Source organism: Strix uralensis, chromosome 17 (assembly GCF_047716275.1).
Source record: "Strix uralensis isolate ZFMK-TIS-50842 chromosome 17, bStrUra1, whole genome shotgun sequence".
Classification (NCBI taxonomy): domain Eukaryota; kingdom Metazoa; phylum Chordata; class Aves; order Strigiformes; family Strigidae; genus Strix; species Strix uralensis.
In genome coordinates, this window is record NC_133988.1 from 5,967,968 (window position 1) to 5,984,460 (window position 16,493).

At 51.6% G+C, this 16,493-nt stretch overlaps 2 protein-coding genes across 3 annotated transcripts; both read left to right on the forward strand.

The window, feature by feature from the left end:
- Nucleotides 1-198: 198 nt before the first annotated feature.
- On the forward strand, nt 199-8,342 carry UNC119B (unc-119 lipid binding chaperone B). 2 transcript variants are annotated; one of them, XM_074887755.1, is made up of 5 exons: nt 199-415; nt 1,950-2,063; nt 2,575-2,686; nt 2,932-3,104; nt 4,017-8,342. In XM_074887755.1, the coding sequence occupies exons 1-5, from the start codon at nt 250-252 to the stop codon at nt 4,127-4,129; spliced, it is 678 nt and encodes a 225-aa protein (XP_074743856.1). In that variant the 5' UTR covers nt 199-249; the 3' UTR covers nt 4,130-8,342. The 2 variants fall into 2 exon arrangements, with proteins under 2 accessions (XP_074743856.1, XP_074743855.1); XM_074887754.1 differs by lacking the exon at nt 199-415 and adding an exon at nt 1,100-1,324.
- A 208-nt stretch (nt 8,343-8,550) lies between these two features.
- On the forward strand, nt 8,551-16,358 carry ACADS (acyl-CoA dehydrogenase short chain). Its single transcript, XM_074886742.1, has 10 exons — nt 8,551-8,641; nt 8,971-9,134; nt 10,795-10,944; nt 11,134-11,245; nt 11,649-11,800; nt 12,067-12,237; nt 13,484-13,621; nt 13,888-13,983; nt 14,322-14,378; nt 15,004-16,358. The coding sequence occupies exons 1-10, from the start codon at nt 8,593-8,595 to the stop codon at nt 15,154-15,156; spliced, it is 1,242 nt and encodes a 413-aa protein (XP_074742843.1). The 5' UTR covers nt 8,551-8,592; the 3' UTR covers nt 15,157-16,358.
- Nucleotides 16,359-16,493: the final 135 nt, after the last annotated feature.

The following is a 16,493-nucleotide window of genomic DNA, read 5'->3' on the forward strand; positions in this document are numbered from 1 at the left end:
TCCTGGGGCACAGGATGGAGGGACCAAACCCGATGCAGCGAGGAGGATTTGAGAGCACTGGCATGGGCAGGCTTGTTTGAAATAGCATTCAGTTGGCAGTAGCAGGCACGTGCTGCTTACAAGCAGCAGCAAACGTCACTAACCACTGTTCTAAATCTGTTTCCAGTCATCTTGAGCATGTTGAGTGTTGGCTGGAGTCTGAAAGGAGGACGCAGATGTTTCTTGTTCTTGCCCCAGTTCCCTGAAGGGATGGAGGTGATTCTTAGCAGCTCTTCAGTGGCTCCAGCAGACTGGTGGGCAGCCCCTCTTTTGGGAAGAAATTCATCCTTTCCTCAGTGTGATGCTCCCGTGGCACCTCCCCACTCCCTCCTGCCAGGCTCAGGAGACTCGTCCGACATCTGCCACTGTCCCTCCGGTGTGTGCTCCTGGGGTCGCGGAGTGGGGGTGACAGGGGCAGGGCTGGCAGGCTGGCTGACCCGGGCAGAGCATGGCTGGGCGCAGGCGCTCCTGGATGACCCTCCTCGGGGCACACGGTCCTGTCACTGTCCCTGCCCGGATCTGGGTCCCAGCTCCCCGGGGACAGCAGCTGGGGTGTCCCCAGGCCAGGGCAGCAGTGGGGTGTGCACTCCATGGCACCCCCGTGCTGAAGAGTGCTTGTCACCCTCCCTTAAAAGGACCAGGGCCCTCCGGGGGACACCCACTCTCTGTAATCAGACCGTGATTTAATTACCGGGAGACCCAGGTGCGCCCGCCGCGCAGAGGGGGGGTGACTCCCGGCTTCCTGGGTGCCGCAGCGGGGCGCGGGCTGGCGCCTCACGGTGCCGGGGGGCAGCGGGGAGGGGGAGCAGCTCGCGTGGGGCCGGTTTGGTGCGTTTCTTTACCTCGGGTAACTCCCACCTTCCCCCGCCCTTACCCGGCGCCGCCCCCGGGGCCGGGGACGCCCTCGGGTGGGTGCTCGGGGCCGGGCACACGCGGAGAGCCCTGCTTAGCTTGGCGCCCCCCCCCCCCCCCCCCCCCCCCCCGTTGCTGGGCAACGCCCGCGCCCTCTGACCCGCCGCGGCCCCGCCCCTCGCTCCCATAGCTACGGGGGGAGGCGGCGGCCATCTTGGCGGCGGCGGGGCGATGAGCGGCTCGAAGGCGAGGGCGGCGGCGGCGGGCCCGGAGAAGAAGCCGCCGCCAGGGACCGGGGGGCCGCTCAGCCGCCTGCGGGGACGGCGCGGCTCGGCTGACGCGGCGCCGAGGCCACCGTGGACCGAGTCCGAGTTGCTGGCGCTGGAGACCGTCCGGCCCGAGCACGTCCTGGGGCTGTGCCGGGTGACGGAGAGTGAGTGCGGGCCGGGGAGCGCGGGCGCCGGGCCCCGCGGCGGGGGCGCCTCGGGCCGGCAGCGCTCGGCCGGGGGCCGGCTGGTCCGCGGTTCCCGGGCGGGCGCCCCCTCGCCCCCCGCCCCGCGCGGCTCCGTTCGCCGCGGCTCAGGGGGCTGCGCGGCCGGGGGCGCGGAGCCGGGCCGGGCCGGGCCGTGCCCCTGCGGCGGCGGAGGGAGCGGCGGAGCCGGGGCGCCCTGGATTAGTGGTGCCAGCCGGGGCGCCGGCCTCGGAACCGGCCTCGGAGTGTGCGCCTTGGCCGGCGCCGGCGGCAGCGGCGCCGTGTGCTTTGTTACAACTTCCAGAAAGTTTGAGGTGTTCTTCGGGTTTTGTTGTTTGAGTTTTTTTCCCCTTGGGTTGCAGATCTCTGCTTTTCTGTCCCGATTCCTTCCCTTTCTTGCTCTGCTGTCTGGCACCTAGTGTGCCTTTGTTTCTCCTAGCTTCAATTTTGTCCTGCTTTCCTAAAGCTGCAAAACAACGTGCCGTATGTATCTTAACGGGCTGGGGCTAGCAAAAAAAAAGAAGTTCCTTTGGTAATTGCTCAGAGATCTTTTGAAATGGTACTATATGTTTTCTTTCTCTTCTAGATTATTTATGCAAACCCGAGGACAACATTTACAACATTGACTTCACCAGGTTTAAGATCCGAGACCTTGAAACCGGAACAGTGTTGTTTGAAATTGCAAAGCCATCTGCTTCAGGTATGTTATGCTAACATTGCGGGGAGGCGAGAGAGGCTCGCCAAGCTGAGAAGTTGCAGTGCAGGACCCATGCAAACCAAGGAGAAAGGTAACCTTTGATATGTCCTGGTGACTAAATTCCTATGAAATTCCAGCAACTCTGAGTTTACCTCTGCTGAGAAACTTGTCATAAAAACATGAAGTGGTTATCAGGAGATGAGAGTACTATCAACTGCAAATCTTCCCTTGTTGGTTGGTTATGGTACCGAGCGTCTTTCATGTGCTTTGGCAATTGTGAGGGGGGATATCCTTTTAGATTGAGTGTGGTTTCAGCTCCGGAGCCACCAAGGCTGCGCCATCATAGCAGATCTTTCTTTATTATTTAGTGCCAGTATGAGTCTCAGACCAGTCATTAAACACCTTTACGTTCAGTGCCTGTGTAATAGGCAGCTTGTCCCGATACACCCGCTAGCCAGTATTACCTTACGTGTACGCTATTAGCAGAATAACTTTGAGCTGTTGTGTTTTCTAGAGCAAGATGATGAGGATGAAGATGACAACAGTGAACTGGACGCTAGTGCAGGCCGCTTTGTTCGTTACCAGTTCACCCCAGCATTCCTCCGTCTTCGGACTGTTGGTGCAACGTGAGTATGAGTTCACAGAAAGAAGGGAGAATCAGATGTTTATAAAGTGTCCCTTGACAATTTGTAACAAAACTGAGTCAAAGACTAGTGGGAACCCATCTTACACTACAGATGTCAAAGTCTCTCTCTCTCTCTCTGGAATGACCTGTTGGATCCTTGTGTAGCCTCGGGTCCAAGGCTCTGTCCTTCCAATGGGAAGAGAGGTATGTCGTCTTAGCTGGTTTTCTCCTACTTTTTGCATACAGAGTGGAATTCACAGTGGGAGAAAAGCCAGTGTCAAACTTTCGAATGATTGAGAGACATTACTTCCGAGATCGCTTGCTGAAGAACTTTGACTTTGATTTTGGCTTCTGCATCCCCAGTAGCAGGAACACATGTGAACACATTTATGAATTCCCTCAGCTCTCAGAAGACCTTAGTAAGTATCTCCTTTCGCACACTGAGTTGTGTTTTGTTTGTGTGTGTGCATATACTCCTTTTCTCCCTCTCTCTCCTTGTGAAAGAAGTTGTGACTGGGATGGAGGGGGACAGGAATAAATAGATACAGGTTCCTGGTTTAAGCTGTGTGTAATCTTGACTGAATTACAGATTTGTGCTGCAAATTCTCCTTCTTTGAAAACGAAAGCTGAAGGCAACCTGTGTTGTCAAGTCCCAGGCTGCAAGAACTGATCAGTCACAGGGCTGACATGCCTGATGCCTAACAGTGTAGCCCAGAAGATAACAAAACCCTGAAAAAGGGTTCTCTTGGTAGCCACGCATCTGTTTTCAGCACTTGCTTGTTAGGGCTTGAGCCTTCTGCTTTGGAACAGAGCTGGCTCTTCTCTGAGAGGTGTGGTTTTGAGCCTACTAAGATCTCTGCAAATATACATTGCACAGGATATGTTTGACCTCAGGGGGTGGACAGAGCAGGAGCACGTGGGCCCTTCTGTGGCTGCCTAGGTGCGGGAGGAGGCGCAGAGTTTGTACCCTGCCTGTGTACATGTGGGGAATGACGCCGCTTTTTCATTTGCAGGTTGCTACCTCCCTGCTTACAGACATGATTGCTGCTCTGCTGTAGTGGTGGCTCTGACAGTTTCTGAGGTCGTCTTGTGTGAGATTACTCAATCCCCCGTTGCTTTTGACAGCACTTGTCCTGTTATTAGGAAGAATAGGAGGGGGCAGGCCAGAGCTTTTGAAGCGTGCTCAGCAGAGCAGTTTGCTTCTCTTGCGTAGGGCAGAGCATCAGCCTGGTAAATCCGGCAGAGTGGCAGAGTTCTTTTTTCCTCTGAGTTTGTGCTGTCCAGTGGAGTGTGGCAGGCTTTTGAATGTAATTGAGCTTTCTCTTTCACAGTCCGTCTGATGGTTGAAAATCCATACGAGACCCGCTCAGACAGCTTTTACTTTGTGGACAACAAGTTGATTATGCACAACAAGGCCGACTATGCTTACAATGGAGGACAGTAATCATTCTGTTTCCACTGGATGCTGTGATGCTGTTCCAAATGTCCAGGAGTGGACTGGAGTTGCTGTCTCGTGCAACAAGGCTTCTTGCCAAACCTTTTCTCCTTGCATGAGGCTGAAAACATGAAGCAAAGACGACAGCTCATGAAAGTAAAGGAAATCTCCCTGCAAACACTTCTCTATCCAACACTCAACCTATCCTGCTTCTCATTCTCTGTTTCTGGATACCTTCTGGTACCTTGGTTAGGTCATGGATCAGAGGCACTATTAGAAAATTCTTGCTGTTACATTCTTTATAGTTGGGTTGCACCTTTAGTGCTTCTGATGTTTCACCTGTTGGGTGACCACCCTCTTTCAAGAGGTCGGGTTGTTTGGTCAAGCTATTTCTTAGCAGGAAAATTTTACCCTTTTAAGTAGCCAGTGATGCCTGAAGAGCAGATCTCTTCTTCAGTTGGTAGATCATCTCTTTAGTGCACAGTGGTTTAGTTTGTAGCATGGCTGACATTGCTTTTTAGGGTGCATCCCAGTGTTCTCCAGTGGGAAGGATAAAATAAGAGACCAATTCAGCTTCTAAGCAGTGCAGGAATCTTCCTTCTGCATCCAGGGGCCTGAGCTGCTCCTGAGAACAGTTTAATCTGTGTCTTGCCAGAGATTTCACTAGAGATACGAGGTAGGGGGGAAAAAGGGACTTTATCCAGGTTGGTCATTGAGTCAGTCTGATAGCATTTCTACTTGAGCTTTTGTGAGCAGATTGTTGCATTGTGGAGCTCAGGGGTCAACCTTAGAGCTGAAGTTAATACTATATTTACCATTTCTCCTGCTTCCCTTTGTGTAGGAATTTTGGCTCTTGCTACAGAATATATTGCTTTTTAGATCGACAGCACATTGTCAGTCTAGCTGGGGTGGAGGGGAGGTGTCAGTCTAGTGGGACTTAGAGGAAAAAGGAAGAATGTGGAAAATCAGTTGAAAAATGTGTAGGAAGCCAAGCTTCCTAGGCTTCAATCTCTGTATACTTTTAAACCTGAACGATCTGTCAGAGGTGCTGGAGGGAGAGATGGTGGTGTTACCAGCTCATTTGAGGTATTAGTAGCTAAAAGCTTCCCGGGTCAGATCACTCAGTGTTACAGAGCGGGATTCTTACAAAGTGAGAATTTATGTGATTCTCTTTTTAATTGTTTGAGTTCCCATCACTGCTTTGCCTACTTAGCTGCTTATTTATGGTTTAGGAAGTTCTTCTGCCAAGGTAGTTACCGCCAGACCAGCGGATGTACTTCACAGTTTGGGATCTGGCGATAGGAAATAGCATCATGCAGTGGGAAGAGGAGACCTGTGTCTTCCCAGCAGCCATGCTGGGCCCCAACTCCTGACCGTGCAAAATCTCAGCTAGCAAAACCCTTTTCTGCCTATTTTGCTGTCTCTCAAGACTGGCGTTTTTTCTGTCCCCTCGCTGGGCTGGTCAGTTGTGTCTTTTGTACATGGAGACTAGGTTGTGTCTAGACTAGAGATGTTTGCTAGTATTAGTTAGTTCCATTTCTTCCTTGAAATCTAACTCCTTGGTGGATACAGTTGGTTACCTATTGTGTTAAGTAAGATTCAACATAGTTTATGTTTTAGCAGGATTAAGTGGGGTGGGCATCACAGCCTGGATCCTCTTAATGCATATAGCAATAGGAAACCACTGCTTTTACCTTGCAGATTAATGATGTTAACTTTGGCGTAGAAGATCAGCTGGCATCAGGGTAAGCAGTGAGAGTATGTGGGGTGGCAGCCATGAAAGAATCTCCAGCTCTTGGGAAGATATTTAATTATGATTAACCACAACAAATGACCTGTTCTGGGTGGAGCATTAATCATGAGCAACCACAACAAATGTCTTGGGAATGTGGAGGGGCAAGGTCTGCCTGATTGAAAGATGAAGAACAATTCTGCTACCATCAATCCCCTCCAGCATCTCCAAAGGCACTTAGGCAATCTTGTTTAGTTACTTCAGAATCAGTTAAAGCTGCTTGTAAGGTGGAGCTTGAGATGCCTCTCGCAGTGATTGTCTTCAGAAGGCCTTGTGCTGTGCCAGTGAGGTGGGAAACATTTGTTTTGCTGGAAGTTACTTGTGACAAGGCAGAACTGCCTGGAAGTGTGTTTTTCATCCTGAAGTATTCTGAGATGCTCAGAATAGTATCTGAAGAGCCTGCTAGTTACTCCCTAGGAAATCTTAGCATATTGAGCTGAATTTGTATGTAGTATAAATCCAGGTGCCTTTAAATGTTACTTTTATCACATTTTCTGCATGAAGCAACCTCTTGCTTTTCTTATGAGTGTGATGATTCCCATCTGTTTTCTATGTCACTGCGTAAAGGTTCTTAAAAGGAAGGTGGACTGTTGCCAGAGCGAGCAGCAGAAATTACTGTGCAGGCAAATACCAACTTGTGTGAGCTGTTGGTAGGAGTCAGCGTGCAGCTCTGCGCGGTCGGGGTATTTGCAGGGGTGTGGGTGCCATCTAGCCGCTGCTTTTCAGAGTGCAACTGACGGCAGGAGAGCTCTGCCAAATGTAAATGAGGCATTTGATGCTGATAGGAAAGTGAATTCCTGTCTTTAGTCATTATCTCTGCCAGTTGTGATGACAAAAAAGCATTGAAGCAGTTGCTTTCCCATTGGAGAATGTATCAGCTATTCAGCAATAAGAAAAGGAAAACTGGAGGAAAACCAGAAGACTTGCAGGCAGCAGTAGCACCCCTCAGTTTCTTGCTGAATTTGCTTTGCCAAATTAGAAGGTCTTTGCCCAAAAAACATGCTGCAGAAAAAAGTCCCTACAAGCGGGCAATCCAGCACTGAAAAAGTTGATTGTAATCCAAAAAGTCAGGGATTTCCAAACTCCTGTCCCCACTTCAGCTGCTTCTCTAAGGTTCCTTTTCTCTTGGATGCTTTCTATAAAGGGTCTTATCTTTGTGGCAGGGACGATGTCTCTGGTAAACATGGTTTAACAGAGCATCTTCCTTCTGGATTGTGTGCTCTGATGCTTTAATGATGGGTCAAAGCTACTCATGCCAGTGAGCCTAGGAAGAAATTCCTGTGGGATCTCATTCTTGTCAGGCGGATGGTCTGTCCTAGCCAGGTGCTGAACGCAAGGGAGGTGTTTTCAGTATCGGTTGAAGTTTGAGGAAGGGAAAAGGTATCTGTGCAGACAGCTTCTCTCAGGTCATGTGCTGAGTTGGAAAGAGAAAAGAGTTGGGATCATACCGTGTTCTGTTCTCACAAAAAAAGGGACCAAACCCACAAACTCATGCTAAATCTTACCAGTATTTGTCCTCTTAGCACCAGGACCTCTTTTTCACATTTTTGAGGCGAGTGCTTAGAATCCATGCAAGCAGGCTTCCTGGACAGACGTTTTCATGATTTACTGAGGAATACATTGCACCTTGCGAAGGAAGGTCGTCTCGTCTTGTACAGACTGGGTACTGCTGTCCTCCATTTTTGGTAGGAAGCATCTTTGTGTGTTTTCCTTAGGATTCTCAACGTCTCTTGCTGCAGAGAAGCAGCAGCCTCCCTTCTAGCGCTTGAGGATGTTTGTTCCACTTGTCCGAGGGTTCTGGAAGAATAAAACAAGTGTTTAGAAGTCAGAAACGCGTGAAGGATGTCACGGTGGTGAAGCAGTAAGGTCCAAATGTGGTAACTACTTCTCAGCTCTGTGTTTCATTACATCCTCCTCAACCGTTTCCCAATGTTTGTCCTCTGTCCTGCGCATCGAGGTACCAAGCCCTGTGCTGCCCCAGAGCGTGGCCGGTATCGGGTGTAGCCCTCGGACTCGACCGCTGCCCTCTCCCTGAAGCTCTGTGATAAGGACAAGGCACAGGGACGGCTGCCTGGCAGGGTCACCACCTCTTCCTCAGCAGCAGAGGGAAAACCAAACACCAGCAAACACCATCTCCGTCTGCCTGGAGCTGCGTGCTGTTACAGGACACGTATTTGTATCTCTCACAGCGTGGCCTTTGGGCTGCTGGTGCGTCTCCTCCGCGCCATCCCCTTCGGGCACCCCAGCTGCGGCCGCGGGGTTGGGGCCGTGGCAGCCGTGCTGGCCGTGCCCCTTCAGTCTCTGGGTCCCAGCACGATGCCGGCGGCCCCCCCGCCCGCCCTCCGCGGCGCCGTGCCCGCCTGACGATGTATTTGTATAAACGTTATTTTGTCACCAGCAATAGGAATAAAGAAACGTCCCGTTTTCGCAGCGGCGCTGCCCAGTCTGGGGGCCTGTGCTGGGCGGGGCCGTGCCGGGCGGGGCCAGAGGAGGACTGTGCCGGGCGGGGGCCGTGCCGGGCGGGGCCAGGGGAGGGCCGTGCCGGGTGGGGCCGTGCCGGGCGGGGCCAGGGGAGGGTCGTGCTGGGCGGGGCCGTTCCGCCAGGGGGCGCTGTGCGCGCGGCCCGCGCCTGCGCTGTTTTCCCGCCCCCGGCGCTCCGCTGAGGCGACCGCTGCGGGACATGGCGGCGGCCTTGGTGGTCCTGGCCCGCGGCGGCCGGGCGCCCAGGGGTGAGGGCGCCCAGGGGTGAGGGCGCCGGGCTCGGCCTCGCTCCGCCGCGGCTGCCGGGGCGGGGAGGCTGCGGGGCACGCGAGGGTGGGGGGCCGCGGCCTGCGCGGGAGGCGGCGCCCCGGTGCCCTTCAGGGCCTGAGGCGGATTCCCTCAGCCGCGGCCGGGCGGAGCTGCCTTCCCGCTGAGCTCCCGGCCCGCTGTGCCCCGGCTGCGGTCCTGGATCCCGTTGCACCATTGTCGCGGGAAAAGTGTACCTCCGGGGAGGGCCCCGGCGGTGTGGGCGAGTCCCGTCTGCGGCCGGGCCCTCAATTCCCTCTCTCCCTTTCAGCGCTGGCCTCCGGGTGCCTCCGCCGGCTGCACACGGTGTACCAGACGGTGGAACTGCCAGAAACCCACCAGATGCTGCGTCAGACGTGCCGGGACTTCGCAGAGAAGGAGCTGATGCCTCTCGCAGCTCAGCTGGATAAGGAGCACCGCTTCCCGGCCGAGCAGGTGCGTGCTGCGCCCGCCGGGGGTGGGCACCCCAGGGCCGGACTGGCTCCTTCAGAGCCTGACTTCCCTCTGCTGCTGCGGCAGGACCACCTGGGCCCGAAGCAAAATGTGCATTAATCTCGGGCTTAGTAGAAAATTGGAAGTTTAGACCAACTTCTGCAAAGTTCTTTGAGTGTGGAGGTTGTAATGCCTACAGGACGTTTTGAGCTCTACTTGCATTTCTGTGTATCTGGCTTTAGTACCGTTGAATTTTCAGTTCCCTTACTGCCTTTCCTGAGGGCTGTAATACAGCTGACTTACAAAATCAATGAAATACTTTTATAGACTGCACATAACCATAAAAATGGTTTATAGTGAGGAAGCGTAGATTACCTGAGTGCATTTTAGACGGTGAAAAGAAGTGATCAGGACATAGGAGATGCATGTTGGTCATCCTCCGGGGCTGTGTAGAAATTGAGATTCCAGTCTATGATTTCTCTTGTGAAAAGCAGTACAGACACTGCAGTACGTTCTGTGCCATGTTGAGCAGACTAACTCACCTGGTTCATTGCAATGAAATATTGAGCTCCAGAAAAATATAGACTGTTATGTTAGCCAAAAGGCTCCAGGCAAGCATAGTCAGAGACACGCGAGTTTTGTCGTACACCCCTCTTTCTATTAAGGAACAAGGAAGATAGCCAGGAAAGTCATACTCATGCTAAGGAAGAAAATACTTTACTGTTCTTACCTGAGAATTTTACATTTGATTTTAAGTCTTTTCACTTGAATGGGTAGGGGAAAATTCAAAATGCAAACTTTATTAAGATAAAGCAACATACATAGAACTAGTTTCTGTCTTTTGTTCATACTCTGGATCTGATGTGAAGGACTAGTGGTTTTGGTGCCCATACAGGAGGGAAAATATTTGTTTAAAGATTCCTCTTGACTTCTCTTCAGCAAGCAGAGGCTGGTAACATGCTTATTTCTGTAACACCAAAAGCTTGACATCTTAAATATAAAAACAGGGAAGTTTGGTTTTTCTCTTGTATGTTGCCAGATGTTAACAAGACCTTGAGTAAGACAGTCGGTGCTCTGAAGACTTATGGTGAAGAAGCCAGGGATCCAGCTAGGGAACTTGGGGTGGAATAATTCGGAATGTAACCAACAATTAAATTCTCTGGGAAGCAAGACATGGCTGTAATGGGAATGAAAAATCACTTTCTTGTAAACTGTTCTGTGAGTCATTCATTCTGTAAAATTCTTCCCTTGTGCAGTCCTAGGCTGAAGCTCAGCAGACTCAAAGGTAAAGGTCTAATGATTTTTATCAGCTTAGATTTCCCATTGAGAGCTTCCTACTGACAGGAGATATGCAAGGGGAAGAGCTTTGGTGGGAGGCTGGTGGGGTTGTATATCCCTATTTCACCTTCAGAAGGCTCCCTCCTTCCCGGTACTGAAGAGAGCTCTTTAAATAAGCCAGAGCCTCGTCTTAGGCATCAGTGACTGTGCAAGCTCTTGCTGAAGTCATCGGGACCTGGGGACACCTGTCAGCTTGTCCAGTCAGATTCCCATTTCACCAGGAGTTGTGTGTAGCCCTGCTATGTCTTTATCTCCATGTGTCCGCATGGATTTGCTGGGACACTGGTGGTGCAGAGGGTCTTACTTCCCCGTTCCCTGCGTGCAGGTGAAGAAGATGGGTGGCTTAGGGCTGCTGGCTATGGACGTGCCGGAGGAGTACAAAGGAGCAGGCCTCGACTACCTGGCCTATTCCATTGCCTTGGAGGAGATCAGCAGGGGCTGCGCGTCCACGGGCGTCATCGTCAGCGTCAATAATGTAAATATCTCGGGTTGTGTGGGAGGGACGGGCGTGGACCGAGGCTGGCGTTGGGGGTGATTGGTGTGGGGGAGAAATGGGATCTGTTCCTGTGGTGGGTTCTGGTGTGTTGGAGAGCACTTAGACATTAGGGAGTTCTGGATTGCTTGTACCTTCAAGAGGCATTAACTCAGCTCTCAATTCTTGAAGTCTCTGTATTTAGGACCAATACTCAAATTTGGCTCCGAAGAACAGAAGCACAAGTGGATTGCTCCCTTCACCAGTGGAGAGAAAATTGGGTGTTTTGCCCTTAGTGAACCAGGTGATGTGACTGTTACTGTTCCTGTTGCAAAGAACGTAGGGTAGCTTCTTTCCATACTCAGGTTTAGGATAGACTTTAGATCTGTGAGATGGTAACGGTTTGTAGAAAGGTGGTTTATAGTAATTCTGTGTAAATGTAGTCTCGGTGCCCAGGGTATTAACTGCCATCCCCATGGTCCATGCTGAAAGTTTTCATCCCCTCTGTGAGCAGAGCTCTGGAGATGGACATGTCTTAGACACACGGGCCTTTCCCCTTCCTGTTAGGGTCTGCTGGGAGGGACAGTGCTGACCCTACCGCAGCTCCAGCGGTGCTGTGAGCTGACAGAGGCTGTGGGCGGGGGGTGGGTTTGTGCCCCGGGCTGCCACTGATTTGCCTGAGTTCTGTTTGCTGGCGCCTTGCTCAGGAAACGGCAGCGATGCGGGTGCGGCATCCACGGTGGCACACCTGGATGGCGACGAGTGGGTTCTGAACGGCACCAAGGCCTGGATCACCAATGCCTGGGACGCCTCGGCCGCTGTGGTGTTTGCTACTACGGATAAATCCCTGAAGCACAAGGTGTGTTCATGTGGGTCAGTCAGGAAAGAGGGGTGGGATTAAAGGAGCTGTGTAGGAGAAGCACTTTGAGAAGGCCCTGGGGACGCTGTATTTAGAGCAGTGCAGGCACTGAGCAGAGGAGGGGCTTTGTTCTGTCTCAGCTCTCCCCTCCCTTCTCCTGCTTACCTAGACATGTGGCTTCTATGAAAAATGTTTGGAGGAAGCCTGCTGACAGCCAGGTAAGTGGGAAGTTGCCACTAATCCTAAGAGTTTGGGTCTTGTTGCAGGGTATTAGCGCATTCCTGGTTCCCATGCCAACTGCTGGGCTGTCACTGGGGAAGAAAGAAGACAAGCTGGGAATCCGAGCCTCTTCCACTGCCAATCTGATATTTGAGGACTGTCGGATACCCAAGGCCAACCTACTGGGGCAGGTGGGAATGGGCTTCAAAATCGCCATGGTAAGAGATGGATCGGGGTGCAGCTGTGGTGGTGTAAAGCTGTAGTTCCCAAGGTTACCATTTTCAAAACCATTTTCAGACTTAGAATCACTTTGGTGAGAACCACTAGCAGAAGCTGTTCTGTGTAACATTAACCAGTTGACCCCTCTTGCCAATGTGGGAGAAGTCATTCATAGAGCTTGATGAATCACTAATTTACTGTAGATCCTTGACAGCACTTTTATTGTAGAGTCAATGTGGCAGTTCTCGATGAAGGAACGCTGATGCCGCTGAGGTGGTGTGTCAGCAGGAGTGCTGTGTTTTAATTTTTCTCCTTTCCCAACCCTAGTCCTTCAGTTTGTACCTGTAGGTAAAGGGAAAACATGACATTTTCCCTAATACTGTGGGAGAGGAAAGCTGTCGTGGAGGCCCAGGACAACCTCTGGCTAGTGTCTAATGGTGGATGAAACCTGAGTTAGGGCAGGGGTGTGATGTGGAGCCAGGCAGCTGCGGAACAGCGTGTTCCCTGCAGCAAGGTGCTATCCCTTGGAAGTGTTCACTGCTCTCTGCAGGGGCAAAACACCACTTGTTGGCCTGACTTTCTGAAAAAGGCTGAGCGCCCTGCAGAACAGCCCATTCCATTATGTCCAAAACAAAAAGAACCCACCAGTCACCAGCCACTTTAAGATGCTCAGCCCAGCACTGAGAAGGTGAAGCCTTTTCTCATGGTGCTGTAAATTCTCCCTGTGTGTAGGGAGGCAGGGAAGCAGTGAAAAGCCCAATGGGCAGGTTTTGAGGTAAATCAGGTTATTGACTCAATTCAGTCATTTTGAAAAATGCTTCGGTGTGTGTACTAATGATGAGGGCAAAGAAGAAAACTGACCAGATTTCCTTTTGTTTTTTAGTTAAAGTAAAATGATCTGCGCAGTGAGCCAGGGGTCTAGCTGGAGGGTTCTTTTCAGCCCCTTCCAGAGCTCCTTATTGTGGTGTTTCCCTTATTTGGCACCCCCTCTTCTTTTTCCCCCGTTAATAAGCAGCAATCTCTCTCCTTTCTGCTTTCCTTCCTGTACCCCTGGCCTCTCTCTGCAGTGCCCAGTGCATGTTACACCTCTCTCTTCCTGCTTAACCGGAATATTCTGCATCAAGGAGGTCTCTCCCCAGAGGATAGTCAGCCTACAGCAGCTTCCCAGCAAGATCAGAAATGCGAGTGTACGATTTTTGATCAAGTATGACTTGACTTAACACCTATATTTTGTGTCTTTCTCAGCAAGCTCTGGATGGAGGAAGGATTGGTATTGCCTCACAGGCGCTTGGAATAGCACAGGCAGCTCTGGACTGTGCGGTGGATTATGCTGAAAAGAGAATGGCCTTCGGGTCGCCCATCACAAAGCTCCAGGCGGTGCAGGTACGTGCTGGGCGGGTGCAGCGGTTCCAGACAGGGCCGGTGCTGGTGGAAGGTTGCTGCGGGCTCTCAGGCATGGCTTCAGGCACCTTGCCCTCTCTGGGATAAACAGGGTAATAATCAGTTTTCAGATACCTTTAGAATTGAGTGTTGGGTCAGAAGTGCTCTGTTTCTAGCAACAGTGGCCTCGGGGGTTGGAGGCTCCTGCTGCATGTTCTCGTGCAGGCAGAGGCCACCCCCCGGGACAAAGGCAGCGTTTGTCGTTGCAGTTCAAGCTAGCAGATATGGCTGTGGCCTTGGAGAGCGCACGCCTGCTGACCTGGAGAGCCGCTATGCTGAAGGACAACGGGAAGCCCTTCACAAAGGTACTGCCAGCCTTGCGTTCGTCTAGCAGCGACAGCGCGGGGCACAGGCTCGAGGCAAGAAAAGCGCACGGTGATGTAGAGCGTCTGCGCTCGGCACTCGCCCCGTCAGTGCTGCTGGTGTTTAACCCACCAGCAGACACCCGACTCTGCTCTCTCCTCAGGCGCCAGCTGAGCCCAGTCCTGGGTTTAGCCAAGGGGAGAGGGGTGGCTGCGCTCAGCTGGCACCAGTGGTCAGGCCTGTCTCTACACAGCTGGTCTGAGCGTTCCAGCTCCTCATGGAAGTGAGGTGGTCCTTCTTGTGACAGCTGCACCCTCAGTGATGTTTTCTTTCCCCAAAGGAGGCGGCGATGGCCAAACTGGCTGCGTCAGAAGCTGCAACGGCCATTGCTCATCAGGTAACTAGTTCAGTTGACATCTCTGGTGACACCACGCTGAAAGGGAGTTTGTGTTGCTACACAAGTGCTTGGGGAAGGTGGGACAGAATTTACTAGATTTATTTTTTAAAAAAAAAAAACAAAAACAGATAAATGGACCCATATGGCTGAAGCTGTTTAGCACAGCCATCTTCCTTGGACAGGGAGGGCAGAGATTTTATGCTGCTCTGCAGCAGCTGTATTATTAAAGTCTTCTTGTGCCTCCTGCTGCCCAGGGCCCTGTCAAAGTTCTGGGAGAGAGCAGGGGTGCACCACTCAGGACTGGTACGTTTGCAACATCGTGAGCAAATGGAGCAGGACCTCTGGTGTCTGCATTTATTTTCCCCTGTCCTTAATAAGTGTCTTAGCTGAACAGGGATCACTACCAGATCCCTCTGAAGCGATTCATTCTCTGCCTGGGACATCCCTATTGCTCTTGCCCAGCTCAAATCCTGTTTGTTCCTCTGACTGCAAAGGGGCTGCAGTCATCCCCATGTGTCCCCCGGTTACGCTTGCAGTGGGCTTAGCTCCTTTTAAGGTGGCTGTCTTCTGTAGAAAACAAATTCCTTGACCCTGCTTCCTTTCTAACCTGCTACCTTTGTTTCAGGCCATCCAGATCTTGGGCGGGATGGGCTACGTGACAGAGATGCCAGCAGAGCGCCATTACCGTGACGCTCGTATCACCGAAATCTATGAGGGGACCAGTGAGATCCAGAGACTGGTGATAGCAGGTCAATTGCTGAAGGCCTACCGTAGCTGAAACAGCCGACTAGAGCACGACACTGCCCCAGAGTGCCTTGTAACCGTGCACAACAGTGGTTGAGGCTCTCTCGAATGAGGCTAATGATTGAAGTGTTCCTCACCAATGAGTAACTGACCCTCTTGTTAAAATGTGCTGATTCTTCTCTGGACAAAGTACAGTGTGTGGAAGGCCCTGTCTACGTTTGTAAGTGATGGCTGGGAGTGCAGGAGGGAGGAGGCAGCTTGGCCTTGCAGGGGAGCATAGGTCTTCTCCTGAACTGGAGCCTTGGTTTGGTTTGGTTTGGTAGCAGCAAAAGGACTTTGGTGTTCAGTAAGTCAGCAGCTCTCCTTGGGCACTTCCCAGCCACTGCCTGTTCTGCAAAAACTTGTCACTACATAGTGGATGATCAGTGCCAACGCTGGAGGCACAGAGAGGTGATCTCTCTGCCTTGTTCCAGGCTGCCTCTTCTGCTCAGACCTTGATGAATTCCTGTGTGTGAGCTCCTGCTTGGACACAGCTGGTGCTGAGGTCCCAGGGGCAGCTCTGCGCTTTTCCCCACTTCCTTCCAGCAGGGCACAGGAGCTGCCCACACGCAGAGGGCTCTTCGTAGGGGTTGGCCGCTGTCTGTGTAGGTGTCCAAACAAAGGTCAGAAAGCAGCCCACGCTCTTGCCCAGCAGCGCCCAGCAGCCTGCACCCTCAGCCACTTACAGATGTAGGTGTAAAAGTAAAGGACAGAAAAGCTGCAATGCCCAAGACTGATTTTTTTTTTTTTAAAAAAAAACACCAAAAACCAGTGCTCCCAAAGCTGCTTTAACTATACCAACAGCTACCCAACAGGAAAGTGCATGAAGTGGCAGTAACTGCCTTTAATCTCTACATGTTTTGGGCAACAAGGAGGAAATGAACATGGCACAGAAATCCTTACCAGGAAGCTTTAGCAGTAGCACATATCCTTACTCAGTTATCTTTGGCAAGAAAGTAACTTTTAGAAGAACCAACAGCCAACAGAAAAGCTCTAAACTCAGGAGCTCTAAAGCTCTAAACATGGAGAGGATTAAGACTAGAGCCTGTGTGATCTGCCCCTTGGCTAAAAGACCAGTACACTAGAGATAAAGAGTTACTTACCTGTGGTGCCCTCTATTTGCGTGGAGAGAAACACAGCAGGATTCTATTACACATAAGAGAGCAGAGAAGACAAATAAAACCTGATTTTAAAGGACCAGCAGTCCCAACTTCCTTTTTTTTAATGCAAATGTGAATTTATTTAGAATATTCCAGTCACAAGACACAGGAGCATAAACCAGCAGTGCCTGCAGGCACCAGTTAGACACGGCTTTAAGGTGCAATACAAATA

Excerpts from the sequence above, each read along its gene's own strand:
- UNC119B (XM_074887754.1), top strand. The coding sequence starts at position 1,123 with ATGAGCGGCTCGAAGGCGAGGGCGGCGGCGGCGGGCCCGGAGAAGAAG. Across the intron at positions 1,325-1,949 it reads GCTGTGCCGGGTGACGGAGA|ATTATTTATGCAAACCCGAG; the intron begins GTGAGTGCGGGC and ends TTTCTCTTCTAG. Across the intron at positions 2,687-2,931 it reads CTTCGGACTGTTGGTGCAAC|AGTGGAATTCACAGTGGGAG; the intron begins GTGAGTATGAGT and ends TTTTGCATACAG.
- ACADS (XM_074886742.1), top strand. The coding sequence starts at position 8,593 with ATGGCGGCGGCCTTGGTGGTCCTGGCCCGCGGCGGCCGGGCGCCCAGG. Across the intron at positions 13,622-13,887 it reads CAAAGCTCCAGGCGGTGCAG|TTCAAGCTAGCAGATATGGC; the intron begins GTACGTGCTGGG and ends TTGTCGTTGCAG. Across the intron at positions 13,984-14,321 it reads ACGGGAAGCCCTTCACAAAG|GAGGCGGCGATGGCCAAACT; the intron begins GTACTGCCAGCC and ends CTTTCCCCAAAG.